Source organism: Lontra canadensis, unplaced genomic scaffold (genome assembly GCF_010015895.1).
Source record: "Lontra canadensis isolate GAN:19392208 unplaced genomic scaffold, GSC_riverotter_1.0 scaffold10, whole genome shotgun sequence".
NCBI lineage: Eukaryota > Metazoa > Chordata > Mammalia > Carnivora > Mustelidae > Lontra > Lontra canadensis.
In genome coordinates, this window is record NW_022631004.1 from 10140099 (window position 1) to 10165019 (window position 24921).

General features: G+C 35.0%; 1 protein-coding gene across 5 annotated transcripts in view; it reads left to right on the top strand.

The window, feature by feature from the left end:
- Window positions 1-18995, top strand: part of TTC29 (tetratricopeptide repeat domain 29) — a 224811-nt gene extending 205816 nt beyond the window's left edge. For all 5 annotated transcript variants that reach the window (XM_032855563.1, XM_032855561.1, XM_032855564.1 and 2 more), the window contains 2 exons: window positions 18474-18543; window positions 18832-18995. In XM_032855563.1, coding sequence (XP_032711454.1) covers window positions 18474-18543; window positions 18832-18862 — 101 coding nt within the window. In that variant the 3' untranslated portion in view covers window positions 18863-18995. The remainder of the gene's footprint in view (window positions 1-18473; window positions 18544-18831) is intronic.
- The last annotated feature ends 5926 nt before the right edge of the window (window positions 18996-24921 follow it).

Below are 24921 nucleotides of genomic sequence, written 5' to 3' on the forward strand. Positions count from 1 at the left end.
GGCTTATAAAAAACTGGATTTTATTTCTCAGTTCTGGAGACAAAAGATCAAGGTACTAGCAAATTCAGTGTCTGGTGAGAGCCCACTTTCTGGTACATAGCGCATCATCCTTTTCCCTCTGACCTCATATAGTGGGAAGGGTGACAAAGCTCCCTGGGGCCTCTTTTATAAGAACACTAATCCCATTCATGAGGCCTCACCTCTAAACACCCTCACATTTGGCATTAGGATTTAACATGTGAATTTGAGGGGGAGACACACATAGTCTATATGGGGGCCTATTATTTTTTCACTCATAAAGGATTTAATAAAATCTTCCTCTGTAATAATGTCTGCACAATAAGACTATTCTAATCACTTTACTTTCCAAAGTTTATATCTGTTTACTACACTTTGTTCATATTTTTATAGTTTAGAAAAAGTGGCCTCCGTAGAGTCATCAGTGCTCTTTAATGTCATTCTAAATATGTTGTTGGTATACCATCTTAATGAAAAGTATTATTCAACCCTGGGTAGGATAAACAGGTACCAAAGAGAAACGTGTAATTACCTAATAGTATTTAAATAAGAAAACAGGTCAGCCAGAGTGGGGGATAACTGAGATAGGAGGGCAGAAGCTGTGTCAGGGAAATTTTTTAAATCGGTAGTTTAGGTATATCAATATAAGGGACTCTATTCAAGTTAATATGTAATTTACTTTACTGTCTCAATATGTATGATGAGATGCTGTATGATGCTAGAGCAAGTCAACAAAGTTTAAACTACATAGTTTTGTTTTACTTTTTTAAGATTTATTTATTTATTTTGAGGGGGGAGCACAAGCAGGGGGAGGGGCAGAGGCAGGAAGAGAGAATCCTCAAGCCAACTCCCTGATGTGCGTGGAGCCCACCAGGGGCTGGATCCCACACCCAGAAATGATGACCCCAGCTGAAACCAAGGATAGTTCGCTCAACCATCTGAGCAACCAAGGCACCCCTAGGGTTTTATTTTTTATTCTCAGTTTCCTAGGTAACATAAAAATGGCCAGAATTTTTTTTAAAAAGACAAGAATAATGAACATATATTTTAATGTATTTTATATTTATATTATATGTATTTTAATATGTTTATATTATACTTATTTATATATGTATATATTATGTATGTAATTATAAATATGTACCTAAAATATATAAGTTTATGCAAATATATAAATTTGATATTGTCTTATCACTATAAGGCTTATTTTATATTTTTCTTCAGCTTAATTATCCAAAAGGAAGTAGCCATAAACGTAGTCTTTTTCCAGTAAATTTTATTATCTCAATAGGTATTATTATTTTTCAGATCTTCCCATTCACTAAAGCATAAGTTAAGTAGCATCTTTCCACATAAAATATGTCTGGTTTTAAGATATAGTACCTTTTTTTATTCCTTACCTACAGTGCAGAAGAGCTAAAGAAGATAAACTTGAACAGCAGAAATTATTTGTGTTGTAGGGATAAACAATCTTCCAATTCTGCTAATTTTTCTCTCTTCTTCCTTCTGTAACCACACACACTATAGTTCCATAACTGAAATGGGGAAAGTAAACTCAATAGTCTCTTTGCTCTTTAAAATACTGAATCCATGTAAATTAATACAGTTTGTGTAGCTGAAACCTTCTTTCATTAAGACAGTAAGGAACAATTAAGTATTTCTTTAAACTTTTAAATTATTTTGAGCAATTGTACGTAAAAATCTCATTTCTTCTCTGAACACTTCAGAAATTATAACTAAAAGTTTAAACATTTCCTACTTTACTTGCAAGATAAGCATATAATACATTCAAGAGGAAAACCAGTTCTTAAAAATGGAGTACTTATTATGCACTAATTAAAGAGTTGTCCATAGATCTTGCTAAACAATTTGTTTTAATTATCTGGCACTTCAAACAAATAGCTTTGTCTTAATTATGTATCTTTTGTGTTCTCAACTAAACTTTTAAGAACAGACATATTCATGCATTCTGTCTCTTTCAACAGACATTTACCGGTCATTCAATACATGCCAACCAATATTTTATATGACATATTTAAAAAAAATAAATCATAAGTTACAAACATTCAGAAATTCAGAAACATTAAACATGCACTATCTCTAAGACATCATGCAAGATACTGCAGGGACAGGGATGCATGTATTACTTTTTTTTTAAAAGATCTTATTTATTTATTTGGCAGAATGGAGATCACAAGTAGGCAGTGAAGCAGGCAGAGAGAGAGGAGGAAGCAGGCTCCCTGCTGAGCAGAGAGCCCAATTCGGGGCTCGATCCCAGGACTCCATCCCAGGACTCTGAGATCATGACCTGAGCCGAAGGCAGAGGCTTTAACCCACTAAGCCACCCAGGCGCCTCGTGTATTACTTTTCAAAAGAGAAAAGTCTATAACCCGAAGGCTGCAAAGAAATGGTGATCCTGTACTTAAATTCAAACCACAAAAAGTTTTACAAAAATGACTTCTGGTTATCTGTAAGTCAAAATATATGCACAGTTTTATAATGTGCACACACTGAGGGGACATGCCCTAACACACAGATTGTCTGATTTTCAAATTTTTGACCAACCAATCAAGCTATCAAAGAATCTGAGTCCCACAATGGAAAACCCAACAGGCTTATTATTGCGGAGATGAGCATTTAAATGCATTTATATGTATTCTGTTATTGTCTTAATATTTGTTTTGAAACTCTGCACTCCCTACTGGGCTATCCTAAATTAATTGCTTTAAGAAATTGTACATAAAATTGTCATTCCTTCTCTGAAGATCAGGCACTATTCCAGAGAGTTAATGCCATGATTGCACTTGAGCTCTGTCCCCAAAGCTGTCCCTTTGGCCATGTGTTCTGAATTCATCTAATTTGAACACTGCTGCAAACTGTAAACCAGCAACTATCCCACAAATGTGTTTCTCATTTGATGGGTGCTCAAAGAATTTCTGTTGAATGAATGGCAAATTAATCGAGTTTACTAGTTGAAAGACACAGTGCACGTTCAACATAAATTATACTCACTACTGGTAAAGCAGTTTAAAATTATACCATTCTGAGAATGGCGTAACATGAATCTCTCTCTCATTCATTATTGTACAAGTAAAATTTAAAAATATGTTTAATCAAAAGAGTATTCCTGGAGAAATTTGTTTGCTACTTGAAGTTCTACAAAATACATAGTGACCCAGAGCTGGTCTATGTAACATTGTCGGAGTCTTTGTGTATGACTTTTACTTCTCATTGTCCTCGCCTTCTGTGGGGAATGACTGACTGCCTTTCCTTGTGATGTCTAAGCTTTTAGGAGTGTTGTTTTATCTATTTTTTATGACCAACCTTACACTTGTTAAGTGTAATTTTTGCTTTTTGTAACATAAAAAATAATCTGTGATATGGTGCCCTATGAATTAACAAGAATGGCTGGACAAAAGACAAGAAATCTTTTAAAAACAAATGTTCACATTAAATACCTTGGATAGGTAGGCCTTCTGGGGATTTTTCTTTAATGCAACAAAAGTGCACCATTTCTGTTTTCAGAAATAGTTTCTTTCAGATACTGAGCTTGTCTAAAGTCATATTACATAAGTAAGGGCTTAGTTTGTACATTAGTCTTTACATCTTAGAGGCTTACTAAATCCTCTTTTGATCAATCTGATATCAAACAGATCCATATTGATTTCTTCTACACTTGTTTATGGTATTTATTTTGATACATCTAAGATTAAAAGCCAAATTAACAAGTGTAATCAATTTTCTTAGTGTTAAAGAAGAGTCCTCCAGTACCCTTAGACACATTCACCCAGGAATAAAAAACTTAAGCAAAGATGTTGTAATAAATGGATCGATTTATTCAATCACTGGGCATAAAAACATTAGCCCTGGGAAAGCACTTTCCTCTAAGAGCTTTAGCTACTGAGTTTCACTTCTCTTGTACCAAATGATTTGCATTTTTAGAGAAATTTCATGTCTGCAGTGAGCTCCAGTGAAAACATGAATAAATTGCTTTCTTTCCCTCTTTTTCTGACTTTATGAAGCTGAATCCATTAGGGGTCAAGTCAAAGTATAATGAAAAAAAGGCAACAACTCATGTGATGGAAATCCTGGATTAGGTTTCTCCCTAGTCCAAGCTCAGCTGTCCTGGCCTAAGTGTTGGATTAGTGGTCTGCAGGGAGATCCCTGGAGCATGTGGCAGTTTTTTTAACTGCAGCATTTGAAACAGTCTCTAGACGTCAAGAAATTGAAGAGACAAACAATAATTAAGAAATAAGTTGGTTTTCCATAGCAGTTCTCCACAAAGTGGAGTAAAACCAACTTCTGCAGGCCTGACACAAAACAGGTGCATCAGAGGTTTTTTGTTATAAGCTACTTCTGAATTCACTGGAGTGAGAGTGAGTGCACAAGTTTTAAGCATGCACTTGGGATCTAAACTGAACTGAGTGGGAATCTCCACTCAGTTATACATTTTATGATATTGAGCAACCTTCAATCTTTGGTTTCCTTATCTGTGCACCAGAGATGATAAGACCTGGAACATAGGGTGGTCTGGAGGTTTTAAAAAGACCTTATCCCATTACCTACTACAAAATACATTCTGAATCCACGGAAACAAATCTAATTTTTACTTATGATCTGGATGTCGTACTGAACCAAAGACAAACAGCTACCACTACTTATCCTGAGCCTGGGATTCTGCATTTCTCATACACTCCCAGTGATGCTGACGCTGCTGGTTTGGGGAACATGCTGAGAGACCACAAACATATAAATGACCTGGAAAATGTATTCATTTTAATTTTTTTCTTTGTCATTATTTTAAATCCATTCACTTTTATAAAAATTAGAAAGGAATTCTACCTCATTTGAGATCATAAGGATTTGATTTATGGTTTTGATAGAGGAATTGGTTTTGTTTTTTAAGAAAGATTTATTTCTAAGAACTACCTTGCTGCTGATAAGGTACATATTTACTCATATAACTATATTTGGACTGGATATTAGATACCTGCATTATGTTTGACAATCTCAGCATACATTTTAAAATTCAATTTGTGAAAAATATCAATTTTTTCATTTTTAGATTAGTCATTAAAGATGTCATCCCCTATATAATCCTCTGTTCTGAAGTAGTCTGTCCATTAGAAGAACATGGAGTTTGTATATTTTCCAAACTCTCTTATCTTCACAAAAGTACCAGAAAAAAAAAATCCAAATCCATCTATCAGCATTTAGATTCCTACTACATATATTATACTTCATCTGATTTGGTTAAAAAAAAAAAAAATTAAACTTCAAAAGTGCCAGTCAGAAGTCACAACACTGAAAAATACAATAACTGAACTTAAAAATACACTAGAAGGGTTCAGCAATGGACTAGTGAAGTAGAAGACCTAGTAACCTAGAATACAGGGCTGTGGAACTTACCCAATAGAGCAGCAAAAAGGAAAAAAAAAAAACAATCTTGAAAAAGTAAAGATAACTTAAGAAACCTATGGGACAACATCAACAACAACCAACAGCATTTGGATTATAGGGGGCCCAGAAAGAGAAGACAAAGAGAAAGAGGCAGAAAACTTGAAGAAATAATTGCTGAAGTCTTCCCCAAGCTGGGGAAAGAACCAGACACTTGGGTCCAGAAAGCCCAGAGAGAACCATACCAAGACAATTATAATTAAAATGTTAAAAGTTAAAGATGAGAGAATCATAAAAGCAGCAAGAGAAAAACAACTTAGTACACACAAGGGAATCTCCATAAGACTCAGTCAAGCTGATTTTTCAGCAGTAACTCTGCAGGTCAAGATGGAATGGCATGATGTATTCAAAATGTTGAAAGGAAAGAACTTTCAACCAACAATACTCTACCCAGCTAATCTGTCATTCAGAATTGAAGGAGAACCAAAATGTTTTCCAGGTAGACAAAAACTAAAGGAGTTATCACCACTAAACAGGCCTTACAAGAAATGTCAAAGGGGTTTTTTTAAGTTGAAAAGAAAACAGAAAAGAAAAGACACTAATGCATAATAAGAAAGCATATTATCTTTTCACTGGAAAAGATAAATGTATAGTAAGAATACTGGATTAAACACTTATAAAGCTAGTATGAAGGTTAAGAACAAATTAGTAATATTAACTATAATTATAATAATTAAAGGATATATGAAATAAAAGATGTAAAATATGAAGTCAAAAACATAAAATAGGGGAGGATAAAAATGTACAGTTGTTAGAATACATTCAAATATAAGTTGCACTAACTTAAAATAGACTTCTCTAGAAAGAGAGACTGTTATATATGAACCTCATAGTAACCACAAAGCAAAAACAATAGAAACACAAAAGATTAATTAGAAAGGAATCTGAACAATCCAAATGAAAGAAGTTCATCAAATCACAAGGAAAGAAAAAGAGAAGAAAGGAACTACAAAAGAGAGGAACTACAAAAACATCCAGAAAACAAAATGGCAATCAGTTCATACCTATCAATAATTACTTAAAATATAAATGGATTACACTATCTAATCAAAAGATACAGAATAGCTAAATGGATTGAAAAACAAGACTATTTGCTGCCTATAAGACACTCACTTCAGATGTAAAGACATAGAGTGAAGGATGGAAAAAGAGTTTCTATGCAAGTGGAAACAAAGCAAGCTGGAGTATCTATACTTCTATCAGACAGAATAAACTTTAAAACAAAAAATTAATAAAAGACAAAGAAGGGGATTACATAATGATAAAGGGATTAATCCAACAAGAGGGTATAACATTTAAAAATATTTACACCAACACAAAATCACCTAAATATATAAAGCAAATATTAAGAGACCTAAGGAAAGAAACTGAAGACAATACAATAATAGTAGGGAACTTTAATACCCCACTTACATCAGTGGATAGATCAACAAGACAGAAAATCAATAACAAAACATAAGCCTTAAGTGACACATTAGCCCAAATGGACTTAATAGATATATGCAGAACATCTATCCAAAAGCAGCTCAGGTCATGATCCCAGAGTCCTGGGATCAAGCCCCACATCGGGCTTCCTATTCAGCAAGGAATCTGCTTCTCCCTCTCCCTCTGCCCCTCCCCCACCCCTGCTTGTGCTCTCTTGCTGGGTCTCTCGCTCAAATAAATAAATAAAATCTTAAAAAAAAAAAAAAAGCTGGAGGTATCAGGCTTCTTGATTTCAAACTATACAACAAAACTGTAACAATCAAAACAGTGTGGTATTGGTATTAAAAACAGACACATAAATTAATGAAATAGATGGAGAACCCAAAAATAAACCTATTTATATATAGTCAATTAATTCATGCCAAAGGAGACAAGGATATTCAATAGGGAAAGAACTGTCTCCTCAATAAACACTGTTGGGAAAACTGGACAACCACATGCCAAAGAATGAAACTGGACCACTTTTTTACACCATAAAAAAATTAACTCAAAATGGATTAAAGTCTTGAATGTAAGACCAGAAACGATAAAACCCCCAGAAGAAAACATAGATGGTAAGTTCCTTGACATTGGTTTTAGCAGTATTTTTTTGGATCTGAGTCCAAAAGCAATGCCACCAAAGCAAAATAAATGATTGGGACTACATCAAACCATAGCTAAGGAAACCAGAAACAAAATGCAAAGGCAACCTTCTTAATTGGAGAAGATATTTGCGAATCATATATCCAATAAGAGACTAATATTCAATATATATCACAACTCACACAACTCAATAACAACAAAAATCGGGTTAAAAAATGGGCAGAGAATCTGAATTGACATTTTTCCAAAGAAGACATACAGATGGCCCATGGCACATAAAGAGATGCTCGATGTCAATAATCATTAAGGAATTTCAAATCAAAACCACAATAAGGTATCATCTCACACTTATCAGAATGGCTATTATCAAAAAGACAAGAAATAACTTGTGTTGGAGAGGTTGTAGAGAAAAGGGAACCGTTATGCACTGTAGGTGGGAATGTAAATAGATACAAACACTATGGAAAACAATATGGAGTTTCCTCCAAAAATTAAAAATAGAATTGCTATATGATCCAGTTCTGGATTTTTATCTGAAGAAAATGAAAGCACTGAATTGAAGAGATACCTGAACCCCTATGTTCATTGCAACACTGCTTATAATAGCCAACATGTGAAAGTGTCCATCAATGGATGAACAGATAAGATGTGGTATATATACACAGTGGGATACTACTCAGTCATTACAAAGAGGCAATCTTGCCATATGCAACATCATGGATAGACTTTGAGGGTATTATGCTAGGTGAAATAAGTTAAAGAAAGATAAATATTGTATGATTTCACTTATATGTGGAATCCAAAAACAAAACAAAATTCATAGATACGAAGGACAGATTGGTGGTTATCAGAGGGAGAGAGGGGTTAGAGTGTGCAAAAAGGGGCAAAGGGATCAGTTATATGGTGAAAATGGTAACTAGACTTATTGTGGTGATCCTGTGTAATGTATGCAAATATCAAATTGTTATGGTGTACACCTGAAGCTAATATAATGTTATATAATAATTTTACCTCAATAGTATTAAGAAGAAGTTAAACTGTGTCAGTGGTAACACTAAAAATTCAAACCTATTGCACTGAGCATTCTGAGAAAATTAATTTGTGATTAAAATGTACCAAAGAACTGCTAGCTTATTGGACAAGAATATAGGCCTATAAATCACAGGGCCTGGATTCTAGTCTTGGATTTGCCACAACTAATTGTGACTATATAGGGCCTTGGAGCCAACAGTTGCTTGTTTGTTTATTGGCTACTGAGCATCCATCTCCCCATTCTTTGGTAACAGTGCCACAGTTTTATCCAGTAGAATAACTCCTTCTCCATGTATACATTTTAGTTATCAAAATCCCCTAACTAAGGGGATAGGGGATGGGCACATAATCTCAATAAGGCAAATTGAATCTTTTTTCACAGGACTTTGAAACCTGATCAAAATGATGTAAAAGTGGGATGAGACTGGAAGTTCTAGTCAGAGTAAGTGGCAAAAAAAGATATCTAAATTGGAAATGAAAAAGCAAAACTATCCCTACTTGCAGATGTCATGATTCTAAATATAGAAAATCCAAAGAATTTTTTAACAAACCAAAAAATTAATAGAATGAATAGACAAGCATAGCAAAGTTGCAGGCTTTCATGATCGACACATAAATACAGCTTTGTTTCTAGAAACCAGCAATGAAGAATCTGAAAGGAAATTAAGAAAAAATTCCATTTACAATAGCATCCAAAAGAATAAAATATCTGGGAACAAATTTAATAAGGAAGTGAAACACTTAAACACTGAAAACTATAAAACATTGATGAAACAAATTTAAAAAGACATAAATAAATGGAAACCCAGGCTACGTTCATAGATTGGAAGACTTGATATTAACAAGGCATTACTACCCAGAGTGATCTACAAATTCTGTGTAAACCCTATCAAAATTCCAACAGGCTTTTTGCAGGAATGGAAAAAGCAATCTTCAAGTTCGTATTAATTGAAAGGTACCCTGAATAGCCAAAATAATCTTTTAAAAGAAGAACAAATTTGGAGGATTTACACTTCCTTATTTCAAAATTGACTTTGAAGCTACAGTAATCATATCAGAATGGTACAGGCATAAAGGTCAGACACATAAACTAATGGGATAGAACTGACAAATCAGAAATAAACCTTCATATGTATATGGTAAATTGACTTGGGACAAGAGTCCAAAGACTATTCAGTGGGGAAAGAATAGTCTTTTCAACATATGGGGCTGGGAAAATTAGATATCCACATGCAACAGAAAAGAATGAAATTGGACCCCTGCCTTTGTATATACCTTTTCTATATACAAAAATTAATACAAACTAGATCAAAGATCTAAATATAGGAGCTAAAACTATAAATGACTTGGAAGAAAACATAATGGACAGCCTTCACAACATTGGATTTGGCAATAATCTCTTGGATTTGACACCCAAGAGTATAGACAAAAAAAGAAATGATAAATTGAAATCCATCAAAATTTTAAACTTTTGTACATCAAATGACACTATCAAAAAACTGAAAAATACAGAGAAACTATCTGCAAATCTTATATCTGATAAGGGTTGAATATCTAGGATATACAAAGAACAAATCAACAAAAACAAACAAACCAGTTAAAAATAGGGCAAAGGATTTCAATAGACATTACACCAAATAAGATATGCAAATGGCCAATCAGTTCATGAAAAGATGTTCCACATCACTAGTTATTAGAGAAATGCAAATCAAAACCAAAATGAGTCATCACTTCACACTCATTAGGATGACTATTATCAAAATAATAGAAAATGAAAAATGTTGGCCAGGACCTGGAGAAATTAGAATTCTTGTGCATTGCTTGTGGAAATGTAAAAATAAAATGGTGCAGATGCAGTTTGGTAGTTCCTCAAAAAGTTAAACATAGAATTACCATATGATCCAGCAATTCCACTTCTAGGTATGTAGCCAAATAAATTAAAAGCCAGGACTTAAACACATTCTTGTATGCCAGTGTTCATAACATTATTGACAATAGTAAAAGCTGAAAGCAACCCAATGCTTATCAAAGGAACAGACAAACAAAATATAGTATATACATATAATGAAATATTATTCAGCCTTAAAAAAAGAATAAGATTCTGATAGAAGTTACAACATAAATGAATCTTGAAAACATTATACTAAGTAAAATAAGCCAGGCAAAAAAAAGGACAAATACTGTTTGATTCCACTTATATGAGGTACTGAGACTAGGCAAATTTATAGACAAAAGTAGAACAGAGGTTACCAAGAGCTGCAGGGTGGGAAGGATGGGGAATTGTTTAATAGATACTGAGTTTCTGTTCAGGATGTTGAAATATTCTTGAAATGGATAATAGTAATGTTTTCACAACACTGTGAATGTATTTGATGCCACTGAATTACACACTTAAAAATGGTTAAAATGAAAAAAAATTTATTTTGTATATATTAGAACAATTTTAAAAATCCACAACCAGAAGAAAAATAGTAATGACCAACTCACATCTTTAATTTTTCAGGCCTTCAGGTGACAGTACACCATTTAACACATAGTATAAGAACCATATAGTAACATACTTCTGTTTCTCCCCCGACTCAGCCTTTGCGCTATTGTTGTCATACATTATACTTTTACATACATTATACTTTTACACATATTATATTTTTATATATATTATAAGTCACATATTATTATTTTTTTCAGTCACATATCATTTGAAAGAATCTAATAATTTTAAAAAGCTTTTATATTTACCCATTTCCTTGCCTTTTCTAACTCTTCATACCTTAGTATAGATCCAAATTTCCATCTGTTGTCATTTCCCTTCTGCCTGAAGACTTTATCATTTTCTGTAGTGCAATCTGCTGTTGAAGAGTTGCTTCAGCTTGTCTGTCTTTGAAGTCTTCATTTTGTCTTCATTGCTGAAACATATTTTTATTGGGCATAGAATTCTGGATTTGATGGGTTATTTTTCTTTCAGTACTCTTATGTTTTTTGAGCTTAGAATTTGTTGAACTTCTTAGATCTATGGGTTTGGGGTGTTCACCAAGTTTAGAAAAATTTTCAGTTGTAATTTCTTAAAATATTTTTCTACCCATCTTCTTCCAGACTTCAGTAACCTTTGTAATAACAGACTGCCTGAAGCAGTCCTACAATTCAATGATATTCTACTTATCTTTTTAACTCTTTGCCTTTCTTTGTTTTATTTTGGGTAGTTTCTGCTACTCTGTCTTCAGTTTCACTAATTGATTTTTTTGAAGATTTTATTTATTTGAGAGAGAGAGAGAGAGAGCACAAGCAGGAGGAGGGACAGAGCGAAAAGCAGACTTACCTCCAGCTGAGCAGGAAGCCCAACATGGGGCTTGATTCCAGGACCCTGAGATCATGACCTGAGCTGGAGTCAAATGCTTAACTAACTGAAATACCCAGGCACCCCTGGGATATTCTCTTAAGGGTCAAAAACTGAGATGTGTTCTTCCACACACACCCCCAAGATCCATCCTCCCACTTTGTCTGTTCTGTGTCCCAGAAAACTGATCTCAGACTGCATGTCACAGGTTCATTTGCCTTCTGGCTTCCTGGTTTGGATTTACCCAAAGGGCATCACCAGCAGGAGATGAGAGGTTAGGAAGGTGGAGAGGTCAGGGAAAGATTCCTCTGTCCCTGACTTCAGCTCAGTCCTTATAGCCGTGACACTCTACAGCTGCTGCTTGTCACTTCTATAGGAAGACCCTGTTTCTGAATCTCCATTTCTCACTCAGGGTGCAATACCAACATCCTCTTCCCCTTTACCTTTCAGCTCCCAGGAAGATAACAGCATGGCATCCCTCTGTTGTGAGGCAGTGGGTGCCTCAGCATCCCTTGTCAGTTCCTTAGCCTTGCCCTCAGCTCAAGTAGTCCCTTCATTAAAGTTTCTTCAAAATCCAAGTTGAACGTGCCATCTGTTTCCTCCTGACTGATACCCTCTCCTTCTCTGTTGTATCAACTGGGGTGGCTAAAGGCAAGCAAGTACAAGAAATATTAGGAAACTTCCACTCGCTGAAAAGTTCAGTTGATTAGAGAACAATGCTAATGAAGCTGAAATTAGTGTCTGGCTGTGCTCCAGGACCACAGGCTATATCCCTGACCAGCCATTTTACACACCATCAGTTACAAGGAAGACCATGCCAAAAAGGAGACATGACTCTGTGCCAGTCCCTCACCATTTCTGGGAACATATTTCAAAAACTAGCTGTTCATTGAGATAGCTTCAAAATCCTCTTTGTTCCCCAAAGACAGCTTTTGTAATGTGATTCTAATGAAAATTTTATATGGAGCATTTTAAATCATAAAGCCATACCTGTCAATATCTTTGTCAAGGAAACACTTTCATTTGCTTACTTAATCTGTAAATAATTCACAATAACATAGGTTAAAAGTCAAGCTTATTGAAATATGTCTTATATTGGTAACAGGATTCAGGGTTTATAAGAATATATATTTAGCTCATTTCTTTAAAATTTTTCAACTGTTACTAAATAAGTGAAACTACATAACTTTCTTGTTTAAAGAAAGTTTAAAAACTACTTTCTTGTTTAAAGAAAGAACAGTTAAAATATTATTTGAGGGGCACTTCAGTAGGTTAAACATCTGCCTTGGGCTCAGGTCATGATCCCAAGGTCCTGGGATGGAGCCCCATATCAGGCTCCTTTCTCAGCAGGGAGCCTGCTTCTCCCTCTCCCTCTGCCTGCTGTTCCCTCCCTGCTGTGCTCTCTCTCTCTGTCAAATAAATAAATAAAATCTAGTAAAATCTAATATAGTAAAATATTTATTTGAGAGAGAGAGAAAAAAAAAAAAAAAAAAAAAAAAAAATAATTTGAAATAAATTTTTTTTCTTTCTTTTTTTTTTTTTTTTTGAGAGAGCGGGAAAGAGAGAGAGAATGTGCTTATGCAAGCCAGGAGGGAATGGGAGAGGAAGAGAGAATCTTAAGCAAGTTCCACGCCCATCGTGGAGCCCAATGTGGGGCTCCATCTCAAGACCTAAGATCATGACCTGAGCCAAAATCAAGAGTCAGACGCTTAGCTGAAGTGATTTTCTGACTATCAAGTGTAAATGACAAACTTCCCATTTCTCGACATATTTCCTCCAAACAAAACACTTTTCTCCTCAGTAGAGTTGCCTTATAGCACCACATTCTAACCAGCTGAGCTAACCGGCCGCCTTTAGAGTTGCCTTATAAAACCATGTTGTAATTAGGCCATTGTAAATGTACTATTGTATTAATATTGCTATACTGAGCTTATTTCTATGGTGTTAATTTTATATGTTTTGAATACATGAAGGGAGGAAGGAAGGGAGACACTGATTTTTTCAGAAATCAGTTTCTGATACTCTCTACTATCAGCAAGAAAGAACTATTTCCACTAAAGTTAAACCTATGGCTTTAGGTAAAATGTGCTGAAATACTAAAGCAAAATATAATTTTATCCTTAATAATGGTATAATGCTAAGATCACCCATAAGATATGATTATTTTTATGCATAGTATTTATTCTTAATCACTTTCATAAAACACAATCTGAGTTTTATTTTTTAACAAAACCTTTTGAGTCATTTTGATAAGGTCAACAGAAAGCACAATCTTTTAACATTAGGTGATCAACTTTTTGACAATCACAGGACCAGCATAGCTAATGGAATAATAGCCTGCAGGGTCCAGCTAAATATGATATACGAAGGTAGTCAACCTCTGTGATGACTATTCAGAAGTAATCCCTTTAGCTTTGAACTGCAACATATATTTCAACAAGGCAAAAACCATAGGAAGAAATTCTCTGCAGACCGCACTGATACAATACAGCCTTCATATCCTGCTCTATATGCTTGCTGCTTATAGTGAGTTTTAAATTTAAGGTAATGACTACTGTATATTCATGTGAGCATACAACAATACTTTTGATTTGTTGTGGAAAGGTTGAATCCATTACCAGGGGTCTAGTCTATAAACTCTGATACAACCTTTATGTATGAGTTATTATTTACCCTTTTCTAGAATAAGGCCACTAAAAATGTTTTGCATGCTAAAATTATAAAAACTCATTTACCTTCTCATTCTCAAAAGTGCTAGTCAGTGTCTCCTCCATTTTAATTCACATTCCTCTACCAGTACATTTTTAAAATCACATTTGTATATAGTACTGTATTATATGAAAATTACACTCCATTGTTTTCAAGGGAAGTGATGGGATTATAGATTGATTGCAATTCAGCATTTGCTGACTTACTCTGTGGTTCTTTGGTACAGTGTAGACTAAGTGGGGGTATAAATAAGATTCTTTTGTTGTCCACCTGAGGGAATCAAGCATTGGAGAGTCTACTATTAGCAACAGAAAAGTGCCTCTTTCTACTGAAATGGTAGACAGTATAAGCAAATATCATACTCTCAAATTTGTATTGATTCTGGTCTCCTTGTCGGAGTGGTAATGGTCCCAGTTTTCCAGCTTCCTTGAAGTCCTACAGATCAAACATCACAAATCACATTCTAAGTCAAACCCACAGTACAAAACCTAGATTAGGAATCAAAATGAATGCTTTTGCAATAGTGTAACCAAGAACAAATAGTCCCATGGTGCTCTTCTTGTTGCAAATGAATAGAAGTATCAGAACACCTGAATGGTGAGTTCAAGTGTTCCCCGGTATAAATGAATCATTGCTAAGGTTTCCCAGCACAGAGAGAGTGTGACTGTCTTTTATTTAAACAAGCAACTGTGGCCTAAGTTTGGTAAAAGAATAGCTACAGATACAGCTATTCTTCCCAGAGAACCTACTTGGGAAATTATCCCAATAAAAATCACCTTTCCTCAACATCTGGGGAATGAATGCAAAACAATTATTTGAGACAAACCAGGCATAATTTTAAACTTGGAAAATCCAGAAAAGACTTTCCCAGCTTAAGAGATATTGTTACATCTTGCCAAACCAAAGGGAATGCTGAGTTTAAGACATTACACAATACAAAATTGGTATAAGGATGTTAGGATGTTCTATATATTGTCATACAATGACAAATATTAAACTGAGAAAACCCAAGGTAGTTCCTTACCTAAAAGAATGATGTTACTTAAGGTAAAGGCTAAGCTCCTGTTTCAAAGAGTCCCCAAGGTACAGTAGCTTAAAAATACACAAATTTGTTTCTTCCTTAAGTGAGCAGTCTGTGTACACAAGGTAGCTCCACAGGTATTTAGGGGACCATGATCTTGTGCTCTGTTGCTCCACCATCCCCTGGAGCCGGGCTTCTCAAAATTGCACTATTGAAATTTTGAACTGGATGATTTTTTTGTCAGTGAGAGGGCTGGGGTACAGCTGTCATGGTCACTGCAGGATATTTAGCAGCACCCTTGGCCTCTACCCCATGGATGCCAGTAGCATTTCCACCTACAAGTTGTAACAATGAGTAAGTTCTCCAGACTATTCCAAAAGCCACCGTGGGACAAAAGCACTCCATAGGGTGTTGTCATTATCTACACATTAGAAACTGAATCATCGGGGTAATGGCTCTATTGTCCAAGATTGAGGAAAACGGAAAATTTAAGAAGGAATAAATGCCCAATGTCTAACACTCAGACCCAGAAGCAGTGTGTGTTACTTTGTTTACATTCACTGGTGAGAATTTAGTCATGTGGGTTCAACTAAATATTTATTTGCTGATAAGGGAGATCTAATGGCGGGGGAGAGGAGGGACTCTGGTAAGTTGGAGGCAGATAGAATTACTGGAGCCATGTCGTGTGGGCAAGAAATGGTGAAGTCTGGGGTTAGCCTTAGATGGGAGCATAGGTAAGATAGAGCATATAGAACAAAAACAAGTAGGAAAGTAACTGTTAATACAGAGCTTGTGGAAGTTTTTTTCCTGTTGTCTTTTATTTCCTCCATGAAACCAGGAAATACATCATCAGCTGAAAACAATGATCCATGGGCAGGGTTAGAGGTTTGGGAAAATAGAAAGAGCTAAATAACCATCTATGGGAGGAGAAGAATGAATAGACCAGGAATGTTTAATAGGATGGCTAGCTAATGTTTATGGCTATGAATTTAAAGTGAGGCTTGGCTATTCATTTTTCCTGTCACACTGAGGTATATAGTACAGGATAGGAATAAGGAGACAATTGGATTTATCTAGGATTATAGTTTTGTCAAGTGAATATGATGAAGTGGGAAAAGGGTCATGAAGTCAGGCTATATGCAAGGGAGAGAAGGGCCATAGAATCTAAGTTAAGTAAGGGAGAGGGGGATCAAAATGGGGAGGAACAATGAAAATGTGGCAGGACTGGAAGTCCCAGGGAAGGAGATGAATTACTGGTGTTAGGGAACTAGAAGGAGTGATCTAGAAAGATAAAGCTAGAAGTCAAGTCTTTGAATGTTGGCAACTGAATTTGAGGGGGGCTTGAAGTTATTGCTAATGATGGGGTCTAAGTTTATCCACAGGAATCAATGGCTACAGTAGGGTGTGGGACCAGATCTAGAACAGCACTCAAGGAATTGAGATCCAGGGTGAAGAATCTTCTGCATGGACATTTAAATTGCAAAATGAAGAAAGTGGTAGTAAGGTACAATGAGCCAATGATAAAAATCAACTGAGAAGGAGCCTTGTTGTAGGTAAATCACGATAGTTGACTGTATAAACTGATGACTGAGTTTTAGGAAGGGAAGGAAAGAAAGTGAATGTCCTGGAGGGAAACAGTAGGGTGTAAGCAGGACACCTATCCATCTCCAGGCCCAATGGTAGCAAGACTGACAAAAAGAAAAGCAAAATAGGCTGCTGGGTTGGAGGTGTCCTCTGAGGACAGCCACATTTCTGTTAGAGCAAGAAAGTAATGGGAATTTTGGAAAATTGAATAAGAATACAGAGGAAATGTTTCAGGAGTTATGGTAGGAGATGGGGACAAAATACAGAGCTTTGCAGAAAATAAAATATAGGAAATGAAGGGGAATCTGGAGACCAAGGCCTGTGATAAGCAAGAATAAAGAGAATATTATTAGATTAATCCCAATGGATTCAACTCGAAAGTTAAAAGGACAGATACGAAACTTAAGTACAAAATTAACATGCCTATTTATACGTATAAACTTCCCATATCTGATTTAATTATTTGGATATTTTATATTGCTCTCAATTCATTTTCCTTCCAAGTGTTGTTTTAACAAATCATTTTATCCCTCAAAAGGTAGCTATTATTGTTACCATTTTACATGTATCACAAGAATTCTGTGGGTTAGGAATTCAAGCATGGTTTGAATGCTAGACTCCAGTTGAGGTCACCCAATGGTGGTGGTCAGCTGACAGGTGGGCTAGTTTGAGGTTCCAAGACAGCTTCCCTCACAGACAGGAGCCTTGGAGGGAGGGCTGGAACTCTGGACTCAGCTAGAACTGTCAACTGGAGCATCTTCTATGGGACCTCTCCAGAATGGCAGGGTGGTAGGGTTTATTATATGGTGACTTGCTCCCTCCAAAGCAAGCACCCCAAGAGAACCAGAAGGAAGCTGCACAATCACTTCTCAGCCTTTTGGCTAAGATCAAGTGTAGAAGGAAGCTGCACAGCTTTTTCTGACCTCACCTCAAAAATCATGTAACCACTCTCACAGCATTCTAATGATTACAAAAGAGTCTTAAGCCTAGCACAGATTCAATAGAAGGTGAATTAGATTCCACCTCTGGGTGGGGGAGTGACAAGTTCATACTGTTGAGGAACATGTAAAGCAGGAAATATCGTGGCCATCTTTGACCAATATACTCTGCCTTGGTGACACAAACGATACATACAGTTCTATCATACAGATGATAAGGGTAGATACCTCTGAAAACAGACTCCCAGTAAATTGTAAACTGTAAATTGTATTGGTGACAAACAATTAAATGTATACATCTTTTTCCCTGTAGGAGAACCTAGAAAATCCACAGTGGAAAGTTTAAGTCAAGACCCAGAGAATTTGGAAGAAGAAAATAGTAGGTATGGTAAATCAAGTAAAAAGTTTCTGTTGCATACAAATTAGGCAAGAGGCTACATATAAACTGTTTCTCCAAACATAAGAAGAATAATTTCATCTAGTACTTGATAATACTGAAACACTATATTTTAAAAAATCACAGATTTACTTTTAAATATCATATAATATTAAGTGTTTTTTATCTTTTAAGCTATGTCTGAAAATTACAAAATAACTAAATGTCTTTCAAGTGAATGTTTTTTACTTTCTGCCTCAATGTAAAATTAAATTTTGTAATTTATTTGTTTCAGATTTCCAGATAATCAAAAAAATGAGACTTAAACCAGCTTTGGACTCATCAACAAAGCAAGAAGAAATTTATCATGTCACCTTCATCTTCGATAACTGTAATAGGAGTATGTTACAAGTAATACAGATAGAATTATAATAAATCTATGATTATGTTTAGATTGGATTTTGTATTGCAGTGTACTACCACAAATTTAATCTAAGTCATTTAAATTCATGAAAATAATAATACATCTCAAATGCTTAGAAATATCAAACAATTATTCTTAGAACAAATTGTAAAATTTCCCTTTTATCCACTATTCCACAAGGAACAGTGTTATTATAGAATCAAAATTTGGTTATATCTAATGAGAAAATCATTTTAAACTTAAGGAAATCTATGCTGAATAAATACGGGAAAAATATTTATTAAAATTTCAGGAAGCTTTTTCAACATAGATGAAAGGATTATAAGCAGTAAAGACTCTCATATTGTACCATTCAAATTAGTTTCCTTTACAGAGGTAAAGCAAACTTTACCTCTGGAAAGGAGACTTCTGTATCCTCTACTCACACCACTTCTGACACCAAACACACGACATTTTACACACCAACCAATTCTCCAATTCTCAATAATAGACTGGGTGTCTTACAATTTAACTCAACTCTGACACTAACTGCCAGGAATTAGCACAGATCCCAGATTAAGGAATCATTTCACAAAACTGGTTCCCACCACAAATCCAACAAATCCCAGAGTGTCACCTACACTCTGACTGACTTGGTTACAGACTAGGGATTCCCACAACCTCCCTTCCTTAACATCAAAAATTTGCTATATCAGCTCCTGGAACTCAGGGTAAGATATTTACATTGCCAGTTTATTATGAAAAATACAATAAAAGATAGAGATAAGCAGACAAATAGAAGAGATACATTGGCAAGATATGGGAGAGGGGGCCTGAACTTCCATGCCCTCCCTGGGTGCATCACCCTCCCAGCACCTCTGTGCATTCACCAACCCAGAAGCTCTCCAAATCCTTTCAGATCCTGGGGTTTGTATGGAGACTTCACAACATAGATATGATTGATTAATCATTGGCCATTACTGATTAACTCTCCAAAGGTCAGGGGATGGGGATGAAAGTTTCAATCCTCTAACCATGTGGTTGGCTCCCCTGGCAACCAGACCCCACCCTTAAGGGCTTTCCGAAAGTCACCTCATTTACATAAACTCCAGTGTAATTGAAAGGGTCTTGTTATGAATGACAAAAGATGATCCCTTCACCTTTATCATTCCAGACCTATTTCAGGAACTGGGGACAAAACCAAAAAAACAAAAGCAAAAACAAATATTATAACAAAGGATGTTCCTTTGACCTTTAGCTCTCTAGAGCTGTTTATGGAACCAGGGAAAAACCCAAATGTTAATTTATTGTATTATATTAGGAGCTCCATGCTAGGAATCAGGGACAAAGACTAAATATATATTTCTTACACTATTACAACATTATACTGTGTAGAACTATATTTTACGATACTTTTAGCTGATCGTATATAGTTGACCCTTGAACAACACAGGTCTGAACTGTGTAGGTCCACTTATATGTGCATTTTATATATATAAATATAGTACAATACTGTGTATTTTGTCTTCCTTATGATTTTCTTAATATTTTCTTTTCTCCAGTTTATTTCTCTCTAGCTTAATTTCTCTAACTTACTTCATATAATACATATAACATACAAAATATGTTTTAATCAACTGTTTATGTTATCAGTAAGGCCTCCAGTAAACATTAGGCTATTAGTAATTAAACTTTGGAGGAGTCAAAATTATATGTGGATTTTGATTGGGGAGGGGATTGGTGCACCTAACCCCCACTTCATTCAAGGATCAACTGTATAATAAAATATGTCCATGTCAATTTTAAAAGATTAAGAAAATTCTTCAGTCTTAGGCCCCTCCCCTGATGTGTCTTACCATAATAAATGAGCCGAAACCAATGGTTTTCTATACAAGAGCAAAATCTCTGTGTTCCCTATCTCACATTATCTGATCAGATAGAACTATCAGATAGGTTCAAACAGAGGGGCTTGTGTTTCTAATCTTGGGTTGGAGAATGCCTTCCTAACTAAGAAATTAACAGAATTAACAATAACTACAACCTATGTGATTACATCAAAATATTCATACAGTGAAAATGTCACTAAACAAGGTTAAAAGATCAATGACAGAACAGAAGAATTTGCAACAACAATAAAAAAAACTAATGCTCATAAAAAATAACTTAGGAAAAAAGATTAATAAAGAAGAAGAGGAGGAAGAAGAGGGAAAGAAAAAGGCAATCTAATAAGTTAAAGAACAGAGCATAGCACTGGAGCTCACATTATCAGCTTAAAATAAACTGTTACATTTTATGTAAGACTTATGGTAACCACAAAGCAAAAGCCTATAGTAGTTACACAGGACATAAGGGAATATGAGCATAACACTACAGAAAATCATCAAATCACAAAGGAAGAGAGCAAGAGAAGAAAGAAACAAAAGAATTACAAGGCATCCAGAAAACAAGTTTGAAAATGGCAAAAAGTCCAATCTATCAATACTTATTTTAAATGTAAATGGACTAAATACTCCAATCAAGACATTGAATGGCTAAATGGATGAAAAACAAAACAATACCCAACTATATATCACCTATAAGAGACTCTCTTCAGCTTTAAGGATACACAGGACTGCCAGTAAAGAGATGGGAAAGAATGTTACATGAAAATGGAAACCAAAAGAAAGCTAGGATAGCTATATTTATATAAGACAAAATAGACTCTAAGTCAAAGACTGTAACAGGAGACAAAGAAACACATTATGTGATAATAAAGGGAGCAATCCAACAAGAGGGCATAACATTTGTAAATATTTATGCACCCAACATAGGAACACCTAAATATAGAAAGAAAATATTAACAGACCTAAAGGGAGAAATAGACAGCAATACAATAATACTAGGGAACTTTAATAGCCCCACTTTCATCAATAGATAGATCATCAAGACAGAAAATCAATAAGGAAACATTGGCCTTAAATGACACATTAGACCAGATGAACAGACATATCCAGAACATTTCATCCAAAGGAAACAGAGTTACACATGGAACATTCTCTGGGATATATCATATGTTAGGCCACAAAACACATGTTTAAAAATTTAAGGTGGAAAACATATTAAGCATCTTTTCTACCCACAATCGTATAAAACCTGAAATCAATTATAAGAAAGCTGGAAAAATCACAAATATGAGGAGAGTAAACAACCTGCTACTGAACAACCAATTGGTCAACAAAGAAATCAAAGAAATTTTAAAAATACCTTGAGACAAATGAAAATAGAAACACAGCACACCAAAAACTTAAGGGATGCAGCAAAAGCAGTTCTAAGAGGGAAGCTCAAAGTGATAAATGCTTACATTAAGAGGGGAAAAAAAAAGATCTCAAACAACCTAACTTCATACCTCAAGGAACTAAAAAAACAACAAATGCAGCCCAAAGTTAGTAGAAGGAAGGAAAAAACCAAAATCAGAACAGAAATAAATGAAATAGAGACTAAAAAGACAATAGAAAAGATCAATGAAAATAAGAGCTGGGGTCTTTTGAAAAAATAAAATAGACAAAACTTTAGCTGGACTCACCAAGAAAAAAAAGGAATAGGATTTAAGTAAACAAAACCAGAATTGAGGGGCGCCTGGGTGGCTCAGTGGGTTAAGCCTCTGCCTTCAGCTCAGGTCATGATCCCAGAGTCCTGGGATCGAGCCCCACATCGGGCTCTCTGCTCCGCAGGGAGCCTGCTTCCCCCTCTCTCTCTGCCTGCCTCTCTACCTCCTTGTGACCTCTGTCCGTCAAATAAATAAAATCTTTAAAAAAAACCAAACCCAGAATTGAAAGAGTAGATGTTACAACTGAAAACACAGAAATACAAAGGGTTATGAGACTGCTATAAGCAGTTATACACTAACAACCTGGACGATCTAGAAAAAAAATTCCTAGAAACATAAAACCTACCAATACTGAATCATGAAATAGAAAACCTGAATAGACCAATTACTAGTAAGGAGATTGAATCAGTAATCAAAAACCTCTCAACAAACAAAAGCCCAGGACTGATGTCTTCACTGTTAATTTCTACCAAATATTTTTATTTTTTTCATATTAATTAATTTATTTATTTATTTATTTTCTCACCAAATTTTTATTTAAGTTCTAGTTAGTTGACATACAGTGTAATACTGATTTCAGGAGTAGAATTTAGTGATTTATCACTTACATGCAACACAGTTGTTCATCATAACAAGTGCCTTCCTGATGCCAATCACCTATCTAAACCTACCCCACCCTCCTCCCTCCATCAACCGTCCATTTGGTCTTTATCATTAAGAGTTTTATGGGCCCCTGGGTGGCTCAGTTGGGTAACCATCTGCCTTTAGCTCAGATCATGATCTAGGTCCTGGGATTGAGCTCTGCTTCAGGCTTCTTTCTCAACAGGGAGTCTGCTTCCCTCTCTCTCTCTCTCTCTCTCTCTGCCCCTCTCCACTGCTCATTCTCTCTCTCTCTTAAATAAATTTAAAAAATTTTTAAAGAAGAGTTTCTTACGGTTTGCTTCCTTCTCTCCTTTTTTACCCTTCCCATATATTCATCTGTTTTGTTTCCTAAATTCTACATATAAATGAAATCCTATGGTATTTGTCTTTCTCTGACTAATTTATTTTGCTTAGCGTAATACACTCTAGCTCTATCCATGTCATTGCAAATGGCAAGACTTCATTTTTTAAGGCTAATATTCCATTATATACATATATCACATTTATTCATTCATCAGTTGATGAACACTTCTACCAAATATTTTTAAAAGAATTAGGATAGATCCTTCTCAAACTCTTCCAAAAAATACAATGGGGGAACATCACAAAACTCCTTTTACAAGGCCAGCACTACACTGAATGTTAAAAACACTAGAAGAGAAGAAAATTACAGAGCAATACCCCTGATGAACATAAATGTAAAAATCCTCAACAATGTATTAGCAAACTGAACACAACATATTAAAAAGATCATATACCATGATCAAGCAGGATTTATTCCAGGAATGCAAAGATGATTCAAAAAATGAAAATCTATTACTGTGTTACATCATGTTAACAAAATGAAGGGTAAAAATCCTATGATCATCTTAATAGATGCAGAAAAAGCACTTGAGAAAATTTAACATCCATATATAATAAAAATACTCAACAAAGTGAGTGTAGATGGAACATACCACAACATAACAAAGGCTATATATGACCAGCCCATAGTAAGCATCATACTGAAAAACTGAAACCTTTTCCTCTAAGATGAGGAATAAGACAGGATGCCCACTCTTACCACTTTTATTCAACGTAGTCCTAGCCCACAGCAATTAGTCAAGTAAAAGAAAGAAAAGGCATTAGAGAGGAAAGAGTAACAGTTTTTATTTGTAGTTTCTATTTTCTATTGCAAAATACATGATTCTATATATAGAAAGCCCAAAAGAGTCTACTAAATAACTCTCAGGACTAATAATAAATTCAATAAAGTTGCAGGGTAGGGTATCAATATACAAAAGTCAGTTATGTGTTTATAAACTAATAATTACCAGAAAGAGAAATTAAGACAGTATTTCCATGGCATCTAAAAGAACAAAATACCTAGGAATGAATTTAAGTAAGGAGGTGAAAGACATGTACACTGAAAATTATAAGAGATTGATAAAAAAAAACTGAAGAAGACACAGATAATGGGTAGATAATTCTATGCTCATGGATTGAAAGAATTAATATTGTTAAAATATCCTTTTACCCAAAGCAATCTACAGATTTAGTGCAGTCCCTATCAAAAGTCCAATGGCATTTTTCACAGAAATAGATAAACTATCCTAAAATTTCTATAGAACCACAAAATTCTCTGAAGCTAAAGTATTCTTGAAAAAGAAGAACAAAGCTGGAAGCATCGTACTTTCTGATTTCAAAGTATATTACAAAATTGTAGTAAAGTAGCATGGTAGTGGCATAAAAACAGATCAATAAAACATAACAGA